The sequence below is a fragment of the Macrobrachium rosenbergii genome, unplaced genomic scaffold (assembly GCF_040412425.1).
Source record: "Macrobrachium rosenbergii isolate ZJJX-2024 unplaced genomic scaffold, ASM4041242v1 13875, whole genome shotgun sequence".
Taxonomy (NCBI): domain Eukaryota; kingdom Metazoa; phylum Arthropoda; class Malacostraca; order Decapoda; family Palaemonidae; genus Macrobrachium; species Macrobrachium rosenbergii.
The window spans coordinates 4,763,837-4,787,222 of NW_027100719.1; the positions used below are offsets into that span (position 1 = coordinate 4,763,837).

At 34.8% G+C, this 23,386-nt stretch overlaps 1 protein-coding gene across 1 annotated transcript in view; it reads right to left on the reverse strand.

The window, feature by feature from the left end:
- Window positions 1-23,386, reverse strand: part of LOC136837895 (DE-cadherin-like) — a 385,893-nt gene that overhangs the window by 11,937 nt on the left and 350,570 nt on the right. Inside the window, 6 exon segments of the mRNA XM_067102776.1 lie at window positions 645-1,440; window positions 1,442-1,555; window positions 1,957-2,067; window positions 21,259-21,453; window positions 22,188-22,380; window positions 23,016-23,185. Of these exon segments, the coding sequence (XP_066958877.1) occupies window positions 645-1,440; window positions 1,442-1,555; window positions 1,957-2,067; window positions 21,259-21,453; window positions 22,188-22,380; window positions 23,016-23,185 (1,579 nt within the window).

Consider the following 23,386-nt stretch of genomic DNA (forward strand, 5'->3'; position numbering starts at 1 on the left):
TACCTGTTATGAAGGAAAGAACAAGTCGGCCACAAATTTGATTTATTTCTGTGCTATGAATCGAAAAGGGGAAAATCGTTCAAACACAAAATGAATTATAAACCAGCAGAAGAACATCACTAACTTTTTCTCCCGTCATTCATCTTCAACTTGCCAGTTTAATGTCTGTTATTAATTCTGGTAAAAAATTCAGTTCTTATTGTTTATATAGGAAGTTCGAATTACGAAAAGGGGTTTCCAGCTACTTTCAAAGGCTGAAAAGGTAACAGATTTATTGGGACAATTTAGTTTACAAATGCTCTTGCATTCTCTGTCTTTATTCCAGTGGACCTTCACGAAAGCGTAGACATAACTTTTGACTTTCTGTTAATTGAAGTAATTATCCTCATGACCTTTTATCGACTTTGAAACCATAGATGATATATACAATTATCCGTTGAACAAATTTGTCTTTGGCTCTTGAATTCAAATGAACATTTTTTGGGTTCAGAATTGTACAGCTATTCAGATCACTATAGTAATGCAATCAAGTACAGAGGTCCTACTTGCCATACTAAACACAGAAACGCGTAAAGTATTTATCTTTCAGGATCATAAATAACCAAACAATAATACGGTACAGTACAGAAAACAGAGACACTTACCGAAAAAGCAAAAGAGACTGACTAGGATTATGATAATGGACTGCTGTCCTAAGACAACCCTCGAGGTCTGGGGAGCATCGCAAGACTGTACTGGCCCAGAGCCATAATCTGTGGCATTCAGATCATAAAGAAAATCGTTGTGACGCATTTCCAAGACACATCCTGAGAAAGCAGCAACTTTCGGAGGTATCAAGTTCCACCTATAGGACGCAGATAAGGAGGCAAAACTGGGCATGGGTGCCAAGCCCCCAACCTGAAGAGGGCCTTGGACGTTGAGGAGGAAGCTGGGGTACATGGATATATTTGGATAGGGGATAGAAGTCTTGCACGGATCACCAGAACCATCGGTCGAATTGAATCCACAGTCAACCACTTCGAATGTCATTTCCTTCTCCTTCCAGGTGACAATGAGCTGGAAGATTCGGTTGCTGTTTTTCTCGACCGGGATCAAGATCTTTTCGGTCCCTGATCCCAGTTCGATGTAGGTCACCAGGACCCAGTTCCTGAGAAACACGTACATGAAGTCCTTGGGATAGTCCTCCCAAGGTAACTCCACGATTGGCCCCATATAAAGGAGAATGCCGCTATGGCTATTCGATGCAAACGAAATGGAAAAAGTGGAATTGTCACACACTTTCAAAGGTTTGTACCAGGCGAAGCTCTTCTCGAACCTTGCGTTCTTGAGTTCACAGCGAGGTCCATAATTTTGGTCGTCTATACACTGGCACCTAAGAGTGTTGTTGATGACCCCACAAGTCCCTCCGTTGTAGCAGAAGCCAGTGAAGCAAACGGAGGGCAGGGGGTTCGAGCTCCCCGCAGTCGCAGGTGTATTCGTCAACAATGTCGACACCCACCATGGTGGCAGTGCTGCTCTCGCAACGACCAGAGGAGCAGTGAGGTTTGGTCGCACGCTGTGTTGGCAAGCCCACCGCAAGAAGACTCATAGAGACAGGCGTTTACGTCCACCATGACGATGTCAAGGCCAAGTGCTTTTGAAACCTGGAATGTCATGTGATAAATGATTATATAAAACATCATGCACATTAAATTGCATGAGAATATTCCATATGAACAGTCATGTATGTATATATATATATATATATATATATATATATATATATATATATATATATATATATATATATATATATATATATATATATATATATATATATCAAAGCATACCATTGTGTCAACCTATCAAATCAACAATCACAAAAGTTCTGTTCACCTCAGCCTATTTTTCAAGAAGAGCCCATCAACCTCTCGGCAGTGTAGTAAGGCGACCCATGGCAGTTGTACCAGTTTGAACTCCACCTTCGACGTCTTGCATGTTGAAGACGTCGACGTTTTTCGGAGGAATTTCGTGAATCCTGGCGATCTCTTCCTTCAGGCGCTCGTACAGCGTCTCCCCACCTGATGCCTATTTGAGACGGGAGGAGGGTGGGAGTTCTAAAGTCCTTTTGATTCATAAATGCAGTCAGGTAAATGTTTATGAATTAGGGGTTCCACGTACTTACATTAAATCAATAAGAAGATGACTTATTCAGCTTAGACAGATCAAATGATGTACTCAGAAAAATGAAGCGTTTTCTGCACCTCATAAATTTCTTAATGGGAGGATCAAATTTATTATAATTTAGATATCAAATTTATTATAATTTAGACATCTTTCAAGCAAATACATTGAACTGATAATATGACTTATGGAGTTCCGCTCAGAAAAAAATGGTTTGCGTTTTTCACAAATTTCCTGATGAGAGGATCAAATTTATTGTAATTTAGGAGATGCCTTTCACCATAACAGAGCATTTTAAGTAAGAAATAATTATTTACATTATAAATAATAGTATGTATCTATTAATTATTACTATAAAACCATTACAAAGTCATCTTTACAATAGGATTTCAAAAGTATTTTACTGGAAAATGAGTTGTGCTTAAACCATTAATTTAGAAAATATTTATTATGGTCATTCTATCAGTGTGAAATATTTATTCGTTAGTAAATACATTCTATCACAAAAACAGTGATGTGTAGCATTTGTTGAATATCCAATGCTATTTTAAAAACTTTTAGGTAGAAGGTTAATCTCATATTATAAGCTTAAGTTCAGAAAATTAGGATGATGTTGTAAATTTCTAAGGTTTTATATCCACAAAAAGGGCGGTCAACAGATGTTTCACCTTAATTTGTCCTGAGCATTTGTTGAGACTTTGATAAGAATTTTAACATCACACAAGGTTTAGGGCAAGAAAGGACAGCTGCAGGAGTTTTGTAAATTTCCTCAGATAATTTGATAAGAATTTTAACATATCCATAAACAAGGTTTAGGGAATAAATTTCCTGATAATTTGATAAGAATTTTAACATATCCATACACACAAGGTTTAGGGCGACAGAAAGGACAGCTGCAGGAGAGAAGGTTTTGTAAATTTCCTCAGATAATTTGATAAGAATTTTAACATATCCATACACACAAGGTTTAGGGCGACAGAAAGGACAGCTGCAGGAGAGAAGGTTTTGTAAATTTCCTCAGATAATTTGATAAGAATTTTAACCTCCATACACACAAGGTTTATGCAGGAGAGAAGGTTTGTAAATTTCCTCAGATAATTTGATAAGAATTTTAACATATACATACACACAAGGTTTAGGGCGACAGAAAGGACAGCTGCAGGAGAGAAGGTTTTGTAAATTTCCTCAGATAATTTGATAAGAATTTTAACATATCCACACACAAGGTTTTTGTAAATTTCCTCAGATAATTTGATAAGAATTTTAACATATCCATAATTGCAGGAGAAGGTTTTGTAGATAATTTGATAAGAATTTTAACATATCCATACACACACAAGGTTTAGGGCGACAGAAAAGACAGTTAAATTTAGGGCTACAGAAAGGACAGCTGCAGGAGAGAAGGTTTTAATAAATTTCCTCAGATAATTTGATAAGAATTTTAACATATCCATACACACAAGGTTTAGGGCACAGAAAACACAGCTGCAGGAGAGAAGGTTTTGTAAATTTCCTCAGATAATTTGATAAGAATTTTAACATATCCATACACACAAAGTTTAGGGCGACAGAAAGGACAGTTGCAGGAGAAAGGTTTGAAATTTCCTCAGATAATTTGATAAAATTTTAACATATCCATACACACAAGGTTTAGGGCGACAGAAAGGACAGTTGCAGGAGAGAAGGTTTTGTAAATTTCCTCAGATAATTTGATAAGAATTTTAACATATCCATACACACAAGGTTTAGGGCGACAGAAAGGACAGCTGCAGGAGAGAAGGTTTTGTAAATTTCCTCAGATAATTTGATAAGAATTTTAACATACCCATACACACAAGGTTTAAACGACAGAAAGGACAGCTGCAGGAGAGAAGGTTTAAATTTCCTCAGATAATTTGATAAAATTTTAACCCATACACACAAGGTTTACAAGAGAAGGTTTTGCAAATTTCCTCAGATAATTTGATAAGAATTTTAACATATCCATACACACAAGGTTTAGTTTAGGGAGAAGGTTTTGAAGATAATTTGGACAGCTGCAGGTTTGCAGAGAAGGTTTTTTGTAAATTTCCTCAGATAATTTGATAAGAATTTTAACATATCCATACACACAAGGTTTAGGGCGACAGAAAGGACAGCTGCAGGAGAGAAGGTTTTGTAAATTTCAGATAATTTGATAAAATTTTAACATATCCATACACACAAGGTTTAGGGGACAGAAAGGACAGCTGCAGGAGAGAAGGTTTTGAAATTTCCAGAAAGGACAGTTGCAGGAGATTTTGTAAATTTCCTCAGATAATTTGATAAGAATTTTAACATATCCATACACACAAGGTTTAGGAGTGAACAGAAAGGAGAGAAGGTTTTGTAAATTTCCTCAGATAATTTGATAAGAATTTTAACATATCCCATACACACAAGGACAGCTGGACAGTTGCAGGAGAGAAGGTTTCCTCAGATAATTTGATAAAATTTTAACATATCCATACAGATAATTTGATTGCAGGAGAGAAAGGTTTTGTAAATTTTAATCCATACACACAAGGTTTAGGGCGACAGAAAGGACAGTTGCAGGAGAGAAGGTTTTGTAAATTTCCTCAGATAATTTGATAAGAATTTTAACATATCCATACACACAAGGTTTAGGGCGACACAGAAAAATTTCCTCAGATAATTTGACAGCTGACAGAAGGAGATTTGAGGAGAGAAGGTTTTGTACATTTCCTCCTAATTTGATAAATTTTAACAGATAATTTAGGGCGACAGAAAGGACAGTTGCAGGAGAGAAGGTTTTGTAAATTTCCTCAGATAATTTGATAAAATTTTAACATATCCATACACACAAGGTTTAGGGCGACAGAAAGGACAGTTGCAGGAGGAGAATTTTGACAGAAGATAATTTGATAAGATTTTAACATATCCATACACACAAGGTTTAGGACAGAAAGAGTTGCAGGAGATTTTTTGTAAATTTCCTCAGATAATTTGATAAGAATTTTAACATATCCATACACACAAGGTTTAGGGCGACAGAAAGGACAGCTGCAGGAGAGAAGGTTTTGTAAATTTCCTCAGATAATTTGATAAAATTTTAACATATCCATACACACAAGGTTTAGGAGAGAGACAGAAAGATAAGACAGCTGCAGGAGAGAAAGGTTTTGTAAATAAATTTGATAAGAATTTAACATATCCATTTCCTCAGATAATTTGATAAGAATTTTAACATATCCATACACAAAGGTTTAGGGCGACAGAAAGGACAGTTGTTCTGAAGGTTTTATAAATTTCCTCAGATAATTTGATAATTTGATAAGAATTTTAACATATCCATACACACAAGGTTTACAGAAAGGACAGTTGCAGGAGAGAAGGTTTTGAAATTTCTCAGATAATTTGATAAGAATTTTAACATATCCATACACACAACAAGGTTTAGGGCGAAAGGACAGTTGCAGGAGAAAGGTTTTTAAATTTCCTCAGATAATTTGATAAGAATTTTTAACATATCCATACACACAAGGTTTAGGGAGACAGAAAGGACAGCTGCAGGAGAGAAGGTTTTGTAAATTTCTCAGATAATTTGATAAAATTTTAACATATCCATACACACAAAACAGGATTTGTATTTCTCAGATAATTTGATAAGAATTTTAACATATCCATACACACAAGGTTTAGGGTGACAGAAAGGACAGTTGCAGGAGAGAAGGTTTTTTAAATTTCCTCAGATAATTTGATAAGAATTTAACATATACACACAAGGTTTAGGGCGATAGGAGAGAAGGTTTTGTAAATTTCCTCAGATAATTTGATAAAATTTTAACATATCCATACACACAAGGTTTAGGGCGACAGAAAGGACAGTTGCAGGAGAGAAGGTTTTGTAAATTTCCTCAGATAATTTGATAAGAATTTTAACATATCCATACACACAAGGTTTAGGGAGAAGGTTTTGACAGAAAGGACAGCTGCAGGAGAGAAGGTTTGTATTTTGATAAAATTTTAACATATCCATACACAATTTTAGGCAGATAGGACAGTTGCAGGAAGAAGGTTTTAACAGATATCCATAATTTTAACATCCATACACACAAGGTTTACGACAGAAAGGACAGCTGCAGGAGAGAAGGTTTGTAAATTTCCTCAGATAATTTGATAAGAATTTTAACATATCCATACACACAAGGTTTAGACAGAAAGGAGGGTTTTGTAAATTTCCTCAGATAATTTGATAAGAATTTTAACACAGAAAAGACAGCTGCAGGAGAGAAGGTTTTGTAAATTTCCTCAGATAATTTGATAAAAATTTTAACATATCCATACACACAAGGTTTAGGGCGACAGAAAGGACAGTTGTAAATTTCCTCAGATAATTTGATAAGAATTTTAACATATCCAGGTTTAGGAAAGCGACAGAAATTTGGACAGTTGCAGGAGAGAGAAAGGTTTTGTAAATTTCTCAGATTTTGTACATTTCAGCTCAGATAATTTGATATTTTAACATATCCATACACACAAGGTTTAGGCGACAGAAAAGACAGTTGCAGGAGAGAAGGTTTTGTAAATTTCTCAGATAATTTGGATAAAATTTTAACATATCCATACACACACAAGGTTTAGGGCGACAGAAAGGACAGTTGCAGGAGAGAAGGTTTTGTAAATTTCCTCAGATAATTTGATAAGAATTTTAACAATCCATACACACAAGATAAGATAATTTGATAGAATTTTTATATCCATACACATACACACAAGGTTTAGGGCACAGAAAGGACAGCTGCAGGAGAGGTTTTGTAAATTTCTAGATAATTTGTAAGAATTTTAAAATATCCATACAGGAGATAGGAGAGAAGGTTTTGTGAGATAATTTGATAAGAATTTTAACATAAATTTCCAGAAAGGGACAGTTGCAGATAAATTTGATAATTTGAATTTTAACATATTTAGGGCATACACAGTTTAACATATCCATACACACAAGGTTTAGCGATAGAAAGGACAGCTGCAGGTTTAGGGCGACAGAAAGACAGCTGCAAGAGTTTTGTAATTTCTTAGCAATTTCCTCAGATACATTTTTGTAAATTTCAGATAATTTGATAAGAATAACATATCCAATTTTAACATATCCATACACACAAAGGTTTAGGGCGACAGAAAGGACAGCTGCAGAAATTTCCTCAGACAGCTGCAGGACAGAGAAGAGGTTTTGTAAATTTCCTCAGATAATTTGATAAAGAATTTAACATAATACATATCCATACACACAAGGTTTAGGGCGACAGAAAGAATTTTAACATATCCATACACACAAGGACAGAAAGCTGCAGGAGAGAAGGTTTTGTAAGAATTTCCTCAGATAATTTGATAAAATTTTAACATATCCAGAAAGGACAGTTGCAGGTTTAGAAGGTTTGTTTTCTCAGATAAATTTTTAATATCCATCAGACAGAAAGAAAGGTTTTAAATGTCATAATATAAGAATTTTAACATATCAGTTGGGCTGCAGGAGAGAAGGACAGCTTAATTTGATAACCTATCCATACACACAAGGTGTACAGAAATTTGGTTTAGGGCGAATTTCAGAAAGTACATTTCACAGAAAGGACAGTTCCAGGAGAGAAGGTTTTGCAGATAATTTGAAAAACGATTTTAAAGATATCCATACACACAAGGTTTAAGGGCGACAGAAAGTCAGTTGCAAGAGATTTTAAAATGAATTTGATAAGAATTTAACATATCCAGAAAGTTTGGGATAGTTTAAAATTTCTCAGAAAGGTAGGTTTGCAGGCTTGAGAGAAGGTTTTGTAAATTTCCCTCAGATAATTTGATAAGAATTTTAACATACCCATACAAACAAGGTTTAATAGAAAGGACAGTTTTTTAAATTTCCTCAGTTTTGAACATATCCATACACACAAGGTTTAGGGCACAGAAAGGACAGGGAGTTAGGAGTTGCTAAGGAAAGGTTTTTTAAGAAACAGTCCTCAGATAATTTGATAAAATTTTTGATAAGAACATATCCATACACACAAGGTTTGTAGGCCGACAGAAAGGACAGAAAGGTTTTGTAAATTTCAGATTTTGAAGAAAGGACCCATGATTTTAACATACCCAGAGAAAGGTTTTGTAGATAATTTGATAAGAATTTTAATTTCCTACACACAAGGTTTAGGGGCGACAGAAAGGACAGGATTTTGAGATAAACCAATAACATATCCATACACACAAGGTTTAGGGCGACAGAAAGGACAGTTGCAGGAGATAAGTTTTAACATATCCATGCAATGAATTTCCTCAGATAATTTGATAAGAGAAGGTTTTGTAAATTTCCTCAAATTTTTTTTAACATATCCATACACACAAGGTTTAGGGCGACAGAAAGGACAGTTGCAGGAGAGAAGGTTTTGTAAATTTCCTCAGATAATTTGATAAAATTTTAACATATCCATACACACACAGAAAGGACAGTTGCAGTTTAGATAGAGAAGTTTTAACAAATTTCCTCAGTTGCAGGAGAAGGTTTAATAATAATTTGATAAGAATTTTAACATATCCATACACACAAGGTTTAAGGCGACAGAAATACAGGTTTTGTAAATTTCAATGCTTAGAGAAGGTTTTTTGCCACCTCAGATAATTTGACAGAATTTTATATCCAGGTTTTAGGGCGACAGAAAGGACAGTTGCAGGATGGATAATTTAATGAAAGTAATTTGATAAGAATAATTTTCAATTTTGATAAAATTTCCTTAACATATCCATACACACAAGGTTTAGGGCGACAGAAGGACAGTTGCAGGAGAGAATTTGTAAATTTCCTCAGATAATTTGATAAAAAATTTTAACATAAATAGATTTTGAAATATCCATACACACAAGGTTTAGGGCGACAGAAGAGGACAGTTGCAGGAATTTTTGTAGGAAATTTCCTCAGATAATTTGATAAGAATTTTAACATATCCATACACACAAGGTTTATTGCAAGAGAAAGGTTTTAATTTCCTCAGATAATTTGATAAGAATTTTAAAAACAGAATGGACAATTGCAGGAGAGAAGGTTTAGATAATTTGATAAGAATTTTAACATAAAATTTTGTAACTGTAGATAATTTGATAGAAATTTGAGTTAATTTGAACATATCCATACACACAAAGGTTTAGGAAATTTGCCATACACAGAAAGGACAGTTGCAGGAGAAAAGTTTTGTAAATTTCCTCAGATAATTTGATAAAATTTTAAACAATGTTTAGCCGAATATTTTACAGTTACACAGAGGTTTGTTTAGATAATTTGGATACAAGGTTTAGGAGCCATGACAGAAAGGAAATTTCAGATTTTGATAAATTTTAACAGGAAAAGGTTTTTGTAAATTTCTTCAGATAATTTGATAAAATTTTAACATATCCATACACACAAGGTTTAGGAAATGGGTCACAAGGTTTGTAGGGGTTTAGAACAGGTTTGCGTATCGAAAGAAAGGACAGTTGCAGGAGAGAAGGTTTCAGTAGAGATTTTGTTAATTTCTCAGATAATTTGATAGAATTTTAACATATCCATACACACAAGGTTTAGGGCGACAGAAAGGACAGTTGCAGGAAGAAAGTTTTGTAAATTTCCTCAGATAATTTGATAAGAATTTTAACATATCCATACACACAAGGTTTAGGGCGACAGAGTTGCAAGGACAGTTGCAGGAGAGAAGGTTTTAAAAGAAATTTCACAAAGATAATTTGATAAGAGGATTTTGTATCCAAGAACACACAACGTTTAGGGAGCGATGAATAACAGTTGCAGGAGAGGGTTTTAGAATTTCCTCAGATAATTTAAATTTTAACATATCCATAACACAAGGTTTAACTTTTATCGATAAGACACACAAGGTTTAGGGCGAAGAAAGGACAGTTTTGAGAATGGTAATAATTCAAAACTGAAAGGAAAGTTGACAGTTGCAGGAGAGAAGGTTTTGTAATTTTGTAAAATTTTAACCTCAGATAATTTGATAAATTTTAACATATCCATATACACACAAGGTTTAGGGCGACAGAAAGGACAGTTGCAGGAGAAAGGTTTTGTAAATTTCATATCCATACACACAGTTTAGGGCAGATAATTTGATAAAATTTTAACATATCCATACACACAAGGTTTACACACAAAGGACAGTTGCAGGAAGAAAGTTTTGTAAGCATTTGATTGCAAAAAGGTTTTAACAAATACAAAAGGTTTTGGGAGCACAGTTAATTTGCAGGAAAAACAGTTTTTTCACAATCAAGAAACAGTTTTAACATATCCTTACACACACAAGAAGTTTAAAAAGAATTTTAAATATCCATACACAGGTTTGGGGCGACAGAAAGGACAGCTGCAGGAGAGAAGAGTTTTGTAAATATCCTCAGATAATTTGATAAGATTTTTAACATATAACATATATACACATATTTAGGAGAGAAGGAGTTTCGTACCAGAAAACAGTTGCAGGAGAGAAGGTTTTGTAAATTTCCTCAGATAATTTGATAAGAATTTTAACATATCCATACACACACAAAGTTTAGGGCACATAGAAAACAGTTGCAGGAGAGAAGGTTTTGTAAATTTCCTCAGATAATTTGATAAGAATTTTAACATATCCATACACACAAGGTTTAGGGCGACAGAAAGGACAGTTGCAGGAGAGAAGGTTTGTAAATTTCCTCAGATAATTTGATAAAATTTTGGATATCCATACACACAAAACTAGGGCGACAGAAAGGACAGTTGCAGATTTAGAAGGTTTATGTAAATTTCCTCAGATACTTTGATAAAAATTTTAACATATCCATACACACAACGTGAAGAGGGCGGAGGTTGGACAGTTGATGAAATTTTAACAAAGGACAGAAAGGACAATCAGTTTTGTAAATTTCCTCAGATAATTTGATAAAATTTTAAGCTCCAACTTTAACAGGGACAGTTGCTTTTCTAAATTTCCATAATTTGATAAAATTTTAACATATCCATACACAAAGGTTTAGGGCGACAGAAAGAACATCGACAGTTGCAGGAGGTTTTGTAAATTTCCTCAGATAATTTGATAAAATTTTAACATATCCATACACGACAAAACTGTACAGAAGAAAAGTTTGTACACTTCAAATGTCATTTCCTTCACGACAGAAGAAAGGACAGTTAGGAGATGAAAGGTTTTGGTTAGGTAAAGCGACTTGCAAGGACAGTTGCAGGAGAGAAGGTTTTAATAAATTTCCTCAGATAATTTGATAAAATTTTAACATATCCATACACACAAGGTTTAGGGCAACAGAAAGGACAGTTGCAGGAGAGAAAGTTTTGTAAATTTCCTCAGATAATTTGATAAAATTTTAACATATCCATACACACAAGGTTTAGGGCGATTGAAAGAAGGTTTTGTACGATTGCAGAGGTAAATTTCCACTCGATATCATGGCCCTCCTCCGAAAAGTTTTTTTTCCTCAGATAATTTGATAAATTTTAACTTATCCATACACACAAGGTTTAGGGCTAACAGAAAACTTTTACAGTTTAAATGGATTCAAGGAGGTTTGCTAAATTTCATAATTTGATAAGTAATGGTCCATACACACAAGGTTTAGGGCAAGGACTGGACAGTTTAAGGAGAAAAGTTTTTGACCCCAATTTCCAACAGGAAATTGAGATCCGTTTGATTTCTTCAAGAATTTTAACATATCCATACACACACAAGGTTTAGGGCGAAAGAAAGGACAGTTGCAGGAAGAGAAGGTTTATTTATTTCTCAGATAATTTGATAAAATTTTAACATATCCATACACAAGCGGTTTAGGGCCAGAGAAAGGACAGTTGCAGGAGAGAAGGTTTTTGGCAACTTCATTTCCTCAGATAATTTGATAAAATTTTAACATATCCATACACACAAGGTTTACAAAGGACAGTTTTTATAGAATTTCCTCAGGCCATGACATATCCATACACACAAGAAAAAAAGGACAGTTGCAGGAGAAAACTTTTAAAATTTCAGGAAATTTCCTCAGATAATTTGATAAAATTTTAACATATCCATACACACAAGGTTTAGGCGGAAGGCAAGGAGAGAAGGTTTTGAAATTCAGAAACAGTTGCAGGAGGAAAAGTTTTGTAAATTTCCTCACACAGATAATTTGATAAAATTTTAACATATCCATACACACAACTTTAGGGCATAGAAATGACAGTTGCAGGAGAGAAGGTTTTGTAAATTTCCTCAGATAATTTGATAAGAATTTTAACATATCCATCCATTTACACATTTAGGGGCGACAGAAAGGACAGTTGCAGGAGAGAAGGTTTTGTAAATTTCCTCAGATAATTTGATAAAATTTTAACATATCCATAATTTGATAAGAATTTAACATACACAAGGTTTTAGGGCGAAAAAGGACAGTTGCAGGAGAGAAGGTTTTGTAATTTCTAGGTTTCTGATTTCCTCAGATAATTTGATAAAATTTTTAACATATCCATACACACAAAGGTTTAGGGCAGTTGCATACAGATGAAGCAGGAGAGGTCCTCAGATAATTTGATAAAATTTTAACATATCCATACACAAAAGGTTTAGGGCGACAGAAAGGACAGTTGCAGAGAGAAGGTTTTGTAAATTTCCTCAGATAATTTGATAAGAATTTTAACATATCCATACACAAGGTTTAGGGCACAGAAAGGACAGTTTTTTGTAGGAGGAATTTTTAACATACCCATACAACAGGTTTAGGGCGACAGAAAGGACAGTTGCAGGAGAAAATCCTCAGGTTTAGGAATGAACTGGACAGATGGAATTTCCTCGATAATTTGATAATTTGATAAGAATTTTAACATATCCATACACACAAGGTTTAGGGCAGGAAAGAAGGACAGTTGCAGGAGAAAGGTTTTGTAAATTTCCTCAGATAATTTGATAAAATTTTTGTAAATGTCCTCATATCCATACACACAAGGTTTAGGGCGACAGAAAGGACAGTTGCAGGAGAGAAGGTTTTGTAAATTTCCTTTTCATGATAAAATTTTAACATATCCATACACACAAGGTTTAACAGAAAGGACAGTTGCAGGAGAGAAGGTTTTCCTCAGTAAATTTCCTCAGATAAGAGAAGATTTGAATTTATAGATAATTTTAACATATCCATACACACAAGGTTTAGGGCGACAGAAAGGACAGTTGATAAGAATTTTTAACAGGAGAAAAGGTTTTGTAAATTTCCTCAGATAATTTGATAAGAATTTTAACATATCCATACACACAAGGTTTAAGGCGACAGAAAGGTTTTTTGTAAATTTCAGATAATTTGATATTTTAATATATCCATACACACAAGGTTTAGGTGACAGGACAGTTGCAGGAGAGAAGGTTTTGTAGAGATAATTTGATAAGAATTTTAACATATCCATACACAGATTTATTTAATAGGAGAGAAGGTTTTGAAATTTCTCAGATAATTTGATAAGAACATATCCATACACACAAGGTTTTAGGGACAGCTGCAGGAGAGAAGGTTTGTAAATTTCAGAAAAGGACAGAAAGGACAGTTTGGAGAGAAGGTTTTGTAAATTTCAGATAATTTGATAAGAATTTTAACATATCCATACACACAAGGTTTAGGGTGACAGAAAGGACAGTTGCAGAGAAAGGTTTTGTAAATTTCTCAGATAATTTGATAAGAATTTAACATATCCATACACACAAGGTTTAGGGCGACAGAAAGGACAGTTGCAGGAGAGAAGGTTTTGTAATATTTCCTAAGATAATTTTTAACATATCCATACACACAAGGTTTAGGTGACAGAAAGGACAGCTGCAGGAGAGAAGGTTTTGTAAATTTCCTCAGATAATTTTATAAGAATTTTAACATATCCATACACACAAGAGGTTTAACAGAAAGGACAGTTGCAGGAGAGAAGGTTTTGTAAATAATTTTTTAACATATCCATACAAAAAAGTTTGATAAGAATTTTAACATCACACAAGAGTTTAGGGCGACAGAAAGGACAGTTGCAGGAGAGAAGGTTTTGTAAATTTCCTCAGATAATTTGATAAGAATTTTAACATATCCATACACACAAGGTTTAGGGCGACAGAAAGGACAGTTGCAGGAGAGAAAGTTTTGTAAATTTCCTCAGATAATTTGATAAGAATTTTAACATATCCATACACACAAGGTTTAGGGCAGTCAGAAAGGACAGTTGCAGGAGAGAAGGTTTTGTAAATTTCCTACCAGATAATTTGATAGATTTTAACATATCCATACACACAAGGTTTAGGGCGACAGAAAGGACAGTTGCAGGAGAAAGGTTTTGTAAATTTCCTCAGATAATTTGATAAGAATTTTAACATATCCATACACACAAGGTTTAGGGCGACAGAAAGGACAGTTGCAGGAGAGAAGGTTTTGATAATTTGATAAGAATTTTAACAGGTGTAGACAGAAAGGACAAGGAGAGAAGGTTTGATAAATTTCTCAATAATTTGATAACAATTTTATCCATACACACAAGGTTTAGGCGACAGAAAGGACAGTTGCAGGAGAGAAGGTTTTGTAAATTTCCTCAGATAATTTGATAAGAATTTTAACAATTTCCAGTTCCAGGAGACATTTTAACATATCCATACACACAAGGTTTAGGGCGACAGAAAGGACAGTTGCAGGAGAGAAGGTTTTGTAAATTTCCTCAGATAATTTGATAAGAATTTTAACATATCCATACACACAAGGTTTAGGGCGACAGAAGAGGACAGTTTTGATAAGAATTTTAACAGGAGAGAAGGTTTTGTAAATTTCCTCAGATAATTTGATAAGAATTTTAACATATCCATACACACAAGGTTTAGGGCGACAGAAAGGACAGTTGCAGGAGAGAAGGTTTTGTAAATTTCCTCAGATAATTTGATAAGAATTTAACATATCCATACACACAAGAAGGGCGAAAGAAAGGACAGTTGCAGAGAGAAGGTTTTGTAAATTTCCTCAGATAATTTGATAAGAATTTTAACATATCCATACACACAAGGTTTAGGGCGACAGAAAGACAGTTGCAGGAGAGAAGGTTTGTAAATTTCCTCAGATAATTTGATAAGAATTTTAACAGGTTTAGGGCGACAGAAAGGACAGTTTTTTGTAAATTTCCTCAGATAATTTGATAAGAATTTTAACATATCCATACACACAAGGTTTAGGGCGACAGAAAGGACAGTTGCAGGAGAGAAGGTTTTGTAAATTTCCTCAGATAATTTGATAAGAATTTTAACATATCCATACACACAAGTTTAGTTTTTAGGGCGACAGAAAGGACAGTTGCAGGAGAGAAGGTTTGTAAATTTCCTCAGATAATTTGATAAGAATTTTAACATATCCATACACACAAGGTTTAGGCGACAGAAAGGACAGTTGCAGGAGAGAAGGTTTTGTAAATTTCTCAGATAATTTGATAAGAATTTTAACATATCCATACACACAAGGTTTAGGGCGACAGAAAGGACAGTTGCAGGAGAGAAGGTTTTGTAAATTTCCTCAGATAATTTGATAAGAATTTTAACATATCCATACACACAAGGTTTAGGGCGACAGAAAGGACAGAGGAGAGAAGGTTTTGTAGATAATTTGATAAGAATTTTAACATATCCATACACACAAGGTTTAGGGCGACAGAAAGGACAGTTGCAGGAGAGAAGGTTTTGTAAATTTCCTCAGATAATTTGATAAGAATTTTAACATATCCATACACACAAGGTTTAGGGGAAGACAGAAAGGACAGTTGCAGGAGAGAAGGTTTTGTAAATTTCCTCAGATAATTTGATAAGAATTTTAACATATCCATACACACAAGGTTTAGGGCGACAGAAAGGACAGTTGCAGGAGAGAAGGTTTTGTAAATTTCCTCAGATAATTTGATAAGAATTTTAACATATCCATACACACAAGGTTTAGGGCGACAGAAAGGACAGTTGCAGGAGAGAAGGTTTTGTAAATTTCCTCAGATAATTTGATAAGAATTTTAACATATCCATACACACAAGGTTTAGGGCGACAGAAAGTCCAGTTCCAGGAGAGAAGGTTTCGTACATTTCCTCAGATAATTTGATAAGAATTTTAACATATCCATACACACAAGGTTTAGGGCGACAGAAAGGACAGTTGCAGGAGAGAAGGTTTTGTAAATTTCCTCAGATAATTTGATAAGAATTTTAACATATCCATACACACAAGGTTTAGGGCGACAGAAAGGACAGTTGCAGGAGAGAAGGTTTTGTAGAGATAATTTGATAAGAATTTAACATATCCATACACACAAGGTTTAGGGCGAAAGAAAGGACAGTTGCAGGAGAGAAGGTTTTGTAAATTTCCTCAGATAATTTGAATAAGAATTTTTGTAACATAATCCATACACACAAGGTTTAGGGCGACAGAAAGGACAGCTGCAGGAGAGAAGGTTTTGTAAATTTCCTGAGATAATTTGATAAGAATTTTAACATATCCATACACACAAGGTTTAGGGCGACAGAAAGGACAGCTGCAGGAGAGAAGGTTTCGTAAATTTCCTCAGATAATTTGATAAGAATTTTAACATATCCATACACACAAGGTTTAGGGGCGAAAGAAAGGAGAGGAGAGAAGGTTTTGTAAATTTCCTCAGATAATTTGATAAGAATTTTAACATATCCATACACACAAGAGGGCGACAGAAAGGACAGTTGCAGGAGAGAAGGTTTTGTAAATTTCTCAGATAATTTGATAAGAATTTTAACATATCCATACACACAAGGTTTAGGGGAAGAAAGGACAGTTGCAGGAGATAATTTGATAAGAATTTTAACATATCCATATAATAAGGAGAGAAAGAGTTTTGTAAATTTCAATAATTTGATAAGAATTTTAACAGGTTTAGGCGACAGAAAGGACAGTTGCAGGAGAGAAGGTTTTGTAAATTTCTCAGATAATTTGATAAGAATTTTAACATATCCATACACACAAGGTTTAGGCGACAGAAAGGACAGTTGCAGGAGAGAAATTTTGTAAATTTCCTCAGATAATTTGATAAGAATTTTAACATATCCATACACACAAGGTTTAGGGCGAATTGCAGAGAGAAGGTTTTGTAAATTTCTCAGATAATTTGATAAGAATTTTAACATATCCATACACACAAGGTTTAGGGCGAAAGAAAGGACAGTTGCAGGAGAGAAGGTTTCGTAAATTTCCTCAGATAATTTGATAAGAATTTTAACATATCCATACACACAAGGTTTAGGGCGACAGAAAGGACAGTTGCAGGAGATAATTTGATAAGAATTTTAACATATCCATACAGACAAGGTTTAGGGCGACAGAAAGGACAGTTGCAGGAGAGAAGGTTTTGTAAATTTCCTCAGATAATTTGATAAGAATAACATATCCATACACACAAGGTTTAGGGCAACAGAAAGGACAGTTGCAGAGAGAGGTTTTGTAAATTTCTCAGATAATTTGATAAGAATTTTTAACATATCCATACACAGAATTTAAGAAAGAAGTTGCAGGAGAGAAGGTTTGTAAATTTCTCAGATAATTTGATAAGAATTTTAACATATCCATACACACAAGGTTTAGGGCAACAGAAAGGACAGTTGCAGGAGAGAAAGTTTTGTAAATTTCCTCAGATAATTTGATAAGAATTTTAACATATCCATACACAAGGTTTAGGGCGACAGAAAGGACAGTTGCAGGAGAGAAGGTTTTGTAAGATTTCCCATACACACAAGGTTTAGGGCAGATAATTTGATAAGAATTTTAACATATCCATACACACAAGGTTTAGGGCGACAGAAAGGACAGTTGCAGGAGAGAAGGTTTTGTAAATTTCCTCAGATAATTTGATAAGAATTTTAACAGGTTTAGAGAAAGGACAGTTGCAGGAGAGAAGGTTTTGTAAATTTCCTCAGATAATTTGATAAGAATTTTAACATATCCATACACACAAGGTTTAGGGCGACAGAAAGGACAGTTGCAGGAGAGAAGGTTTTGTAAATTTCCTCAGATAATTTGATAAGAATTTTAACATATCCATACACACAAGGTTTAGGGCGACAGAAAGGACAGTTGCAGGAGAGAAGGTTTTGTAAATTTCCTCAGATAATTTGATAAGAATTTTAACATATCCATACACACAAGGTTTAGGGCGAAAGAAAGGACAGTTGCAGGAGAGAGAAATTTCAGATAATTTGATAAGAATTTTAACATATCCATACACACAAGGTTTAGGGCGACAGAAAGGACAGTTGCAGGAGAGAAGGTTTTGAAATTTCCTCAGATAATTTGATAAGAATTTTAACATATCCATACACACAAGGTTTAGGGCGAGAAAGGACAGTTGCAGAGAGAAGGTTTTGTAAATTTCCTCAGATAATTTGATAAGAATTTTAACATATCCATACACACAAGGTTTAGGGCGACAGAAAGGACAGTTGAGAGAGAAGGTTTTGTAAATATAATTTGATAAGAATTTTAACATAATACACACAAGGTTTAGGGCGAGAAAGGACAGTTGCAGGAGAGAAGGTTTTGAGAGAATTTTAACATATCCATACACACAAGGTTTAGAACAGAAAGGACAGTTGCAGGAGAGAAGGAAATTTCAGATAATTTGATAAGAATTTTAACATATCCATACACACAAGGTTTAGGGCGAAAGAAAGGACAGTTGCAGGAGAGAAGGTTTTGAAATTTCCTCAGATAATTTGATAAGAATGACACAAGAGGGCAACAGAAAGGACAGTTGCAGGAGAGAAAGTTTTGTAAATTTCCTCAGATAATTTGATAAGAGAGGGCGAATAAGAGAAGAAATTTCTCAGATAATTTGATAAGAATTTTAACATATCCATACACACAAGGTTTAGAGAAAGGAGAGGAGAGAAGAAATTTCCTCAGATAATTTGATAAGAATTTTAACATATCCATACACACAAGGTTTATAAGAAAGGAATAAGAGAGAATTTTGAGAGAATTTTAACATATCCATACACACAAGGTTTAAGAAAGGAAGTTGCAGGAGAGAAAGTTTTGTAAATTTCTCAGATAATTTGATAAGAATTTTAACATATCCATACACACAAAGGTTTAGGGCGAAAGAAAGGACAGTTGCAGGAGAGAAGGTTTTGTAAATTTCCTCAGATAATTTGATAGAATTTTTAACATATCCATACACACAAGGTTTAGAGAAAGAATATAGAAATAAGAGAGTTGCAGGATTTTGAGAGATAATTTGAATAACATATCCATACACACAAGAGGCAACAGAATTGCAGGAGAGAAAGAAATTTCCTCAGAGAGAAGAATTTTAACATAGGTTTAGAATGAGAGAGGAGATAAGATAATATTTAATAAGAATAAGAGGCGAGAAAGAGAGAGTGAGAGAGATAAGAGAGAATAAGAGAGATAAGAGAGAATAAGAGAGAATGAGAGAAGGTTTTGTAGGATAAGAGAGAATAAGAGAGAGAATTTGAAATTTCAGATTCATGTGAAGAGAGAGGATAAGAGAGAATAAGAGAATAAGAATGAGAGAGGATAAGAGAGAATAAGAAAGAATGAGAGAGATAAGAGAGAATAAGAGAGAATGAGAGAGGATACGAGAGAATGAGAGAGAATGATAGAGAGAATAAGAATGAATGAGAGAGAATAAGAGAGAAACGAGAGAATAGAGAGAGAATGGGAGAGGATATGAGAGAATAAGAGAGAATAAGAGAGAGAGAGAATAAGAAGAGAGAATAAGAGAGAATAAGAGAGAATAAGAGAGAATAAGAGAGGATAAGAGAGAATAAGAGAGAAAGATGAGAGAATAAGGAATAAGAGAGAATAAGAGAGAGAGATAAGAGAGAATAAGAGAGAGGATAAGAGAGAATAAGAGAGAATAAGAGAGATAAGAGAGAGAGAATGAGAGAGATACAGAGAATAAGAGAGAAAAGAGAGGATAAGAGAGAATAAGAGAGGATAAGAGAGAATAAGAATGAGAGAGGATAAGAGAATAAGAAAGAATGAGAGAGGATAAGAGAGAATAAGAGATAAGAGAGAATAGAGAGAATGAGAGAATAAGAGAGAATAAGATAAGAGAGAATAAGAGAGAATGAGAGAGAGAATAAGAGAGAATGAGATAAGAATAAGAATAAGAGAGAGAATGAGAGAGGATAAGAATAAGAGAGAATAAGAGAGAATGAGATAAGGATAGAGAGAATAAGAAAGAATGAGAGAGGATAAGAGAGAATAAGAGAGAATGAGAGAGGATACGAGAGAATAAGAGAGAATGAGAGAGGATAAGAGAGAATAAGAGAGGATAAGAGAGAATAAGAGAGAATGAGAGAGGATACGAGAGAATAAGAGAGAATGAGAGAGGATACAAGAGAATAAGAGAGAATGAGAGAGAATAAGAGAGAATGAGAGAGGATAAGAGAGAATAAGAGAGAATGAGAGAATGAGAGAGAATAAGAGAGAATAAGAGAGGATAAGAGAGAATAAGAGAGAATGAGAGAGGATACAGAGAATAAGAGAGAATGAGAGAGGATAAGAGAGAATAAGAGAGAATAAAAGAGGATACGAGAGAATAAGAGAGAATGAGAGAGGATAAGAGAGAATAAGAGAGAATGAGAGAGATATGAGAGAATAAGAGAGAATGAGAGAGGATAAGAGAGAATAAGAGAGAATGAGAGAGAGAGAGAATAAGAGAGAATAAGAGAGAATGAGAGAGGATAAGAGAGAATAAGAGAGATAATGAGAGAATAAGAGAGAATGAGAGAGGATAATGAGAGAGAATAAGAGAGGATAAGAGAGAATAAGAGAGAATAAGAGAGAATAAGAGAGGATAAGAGAGAATAAGAGAGAATGAGAGATGATACAGAGAATAAGAGAGAATGAGAGTGGATACGAGAGAATAAAGAGAGAATTAGAGAGGATACGAGAGAATGAGAGATAATAAGAGAGAGGAGATAAAGAGAGATAAGAGAGATAAGAGAGAATGAGAGAGAGATAGGATAAAAGAATAAGAGAGAATGAGAGAGGATAAGAGGATAAGAGAGAAACCCCTGAAAGGTTTAACGGGCTTACCTTCACCCTGAGCAAGTGCAATCCGGCAGGTGTTCCCTTAAACATCGTGATGTTGCCGCTCTTCCTGTCCACTTTGAAGTAGTTAGCAACATTGGACGAGGTCGTTTCATCCACCTCGAATATCTTGTCATCCAGGTCGAAGTCATCCAGATCCGTCATGTAAACAGCTCCGATAACCATCGATGGGAACTGTCCCTAGAATGACGAAGACGAACAATTTTACGCAAAATTGTCATCATTTAGGAAGGGGCGTGTTAGAGTCAAGTAGACTTCCATCATCCAGTAATCAATTTTCCTTGTTTCCATTTAGTCTCACAACCATAATTATCATTATTATTCAAAAGATGAACCCTAATCAAATGGAATAAACCCATATGGGCAATTGACTAGAAATTCAAGCTTCCAAAGAATATTATGTTGTTCATTACGAAGAAGTAAGAGAAGGTAAATGGAAATGCAGAAAGAAGAGATCTCACTTATTAACAAAAGATAAAAATAAATTAATAAATAGATAAAGATGTATTAAGATGCAAAGATAATAGCACTGGGCTAGTAAAGCATTGCATCTTTGCTTGAACTACTGCACGACATCCTAAGGGAGACTGGACTGCACGGTGTGAGGAATAAGGGACTCTTGAACTGAGAAGTTCGACAGTGAGGCACATTTACTGGATATTGGTGCTGCTGTTCAGCGAATCTGATTGCCCTCGGCAGATAAAGCGGATCAGGGATCAATTGAGAATGTGAAAGATCTCTGTAAAATACAACTTATGGAAAATTGACAAACATGAGACCACCCGCCGATGCTCCAAGTCATAACTGCTGATATTAGGGAACAGAAACCTAATCATCACGAACCACTCTATCTAAAAGAGACAAGTCTCTAGCAGAAGTAGACATAATAAATACAACACAAAAGTTGACTGTACCTGGTAATTGTAGACCTTAATCTCGCTCCTCCCGTCGGACATTGGAGAATCGTTCTCATCCCCGACCTCTAGGGTGAGGAGACGGATGCCCCTCCGCCCCGTCTGATCTTGGGTCACGAAGGGAAGGGAGTACACCTTCTGTTCCTCTCGGTCCAACGACGCCACGGGAATCAGGCGGTACGTGGACCTTCCTCTGGAAATGGGAAAGGTAAACAGAGACACTTGTTATATACACATCAGCATTATAGATTCACTTCATTCTTTCTCTGGATTTCGAGTAAACCTCGTCGTTTTCAAAACATCCCAATGAATATGTAATCATTTAGAGCAGCCTGCTCAAACAGAGCTTATGTCGAGAGAGCAAGGAACTTCAGGTAAACAAGGTCTGTGTGTGTTTGTCACAGAGAGAGAGAGAGAGAGAGAGAGAGAGAGAGAGAGAGAGAGAGAGAGAGAGAGAGAGCATGGAGGTGATTAGAAGCCTTTTCTTTTATTCCCCTCTCTTTTTAGACCAGTGCTAGGGTCACGGGTCACAAGAAGAGTTAATGATTATTGTTATTATGATTATGACTTCCGGAGTAAAACAATTATACTAACTTCAAATGAAATGTAATAAAATCACTAACTTTGTTGAAATAACAAACAGGAATAAATCCATAACTACTTTATGAAACCTATAGGTTTCATATCACATCATTTCGTTTTTCATTAATTCATAAAACCTAAACGTTTCATATAAAGACGTCGTTCCATCTTTGGCGAACTGTTGAAACGTCGACCCAACTCTTCGCTATGAAATATTTATCATCAGGAGACGAATGCCATACTTACCCACCAATCTGGAGACTGAACTTCTCCAACCAAGAAGCTGGAGTCCCTGGGTCAAACTCCATGGTGCAAGGACAGCCATGGTCACCGCCATCAACATCGTCAAGCTTTATGGTTATGGATTCGACATCTTCAGGGTACAAGTTTTCCATGATTTTGGCGTAACCGTTCTCCTGCAGTGGAAGAAAACAAGTAAATTTGTGAATGGGGTCAAATGAATGTGTAAAATCTAGTTCACAGAGTTTTCTAAGGCTGTCGTTGAGGAGAATTTCTGTTTAATTTTACTGAATTATTATTATTATTATTATTATTATTATTATTATTATTATTATTATTATTATTATTATTATTATTATTATCCAGAAGATGAACGC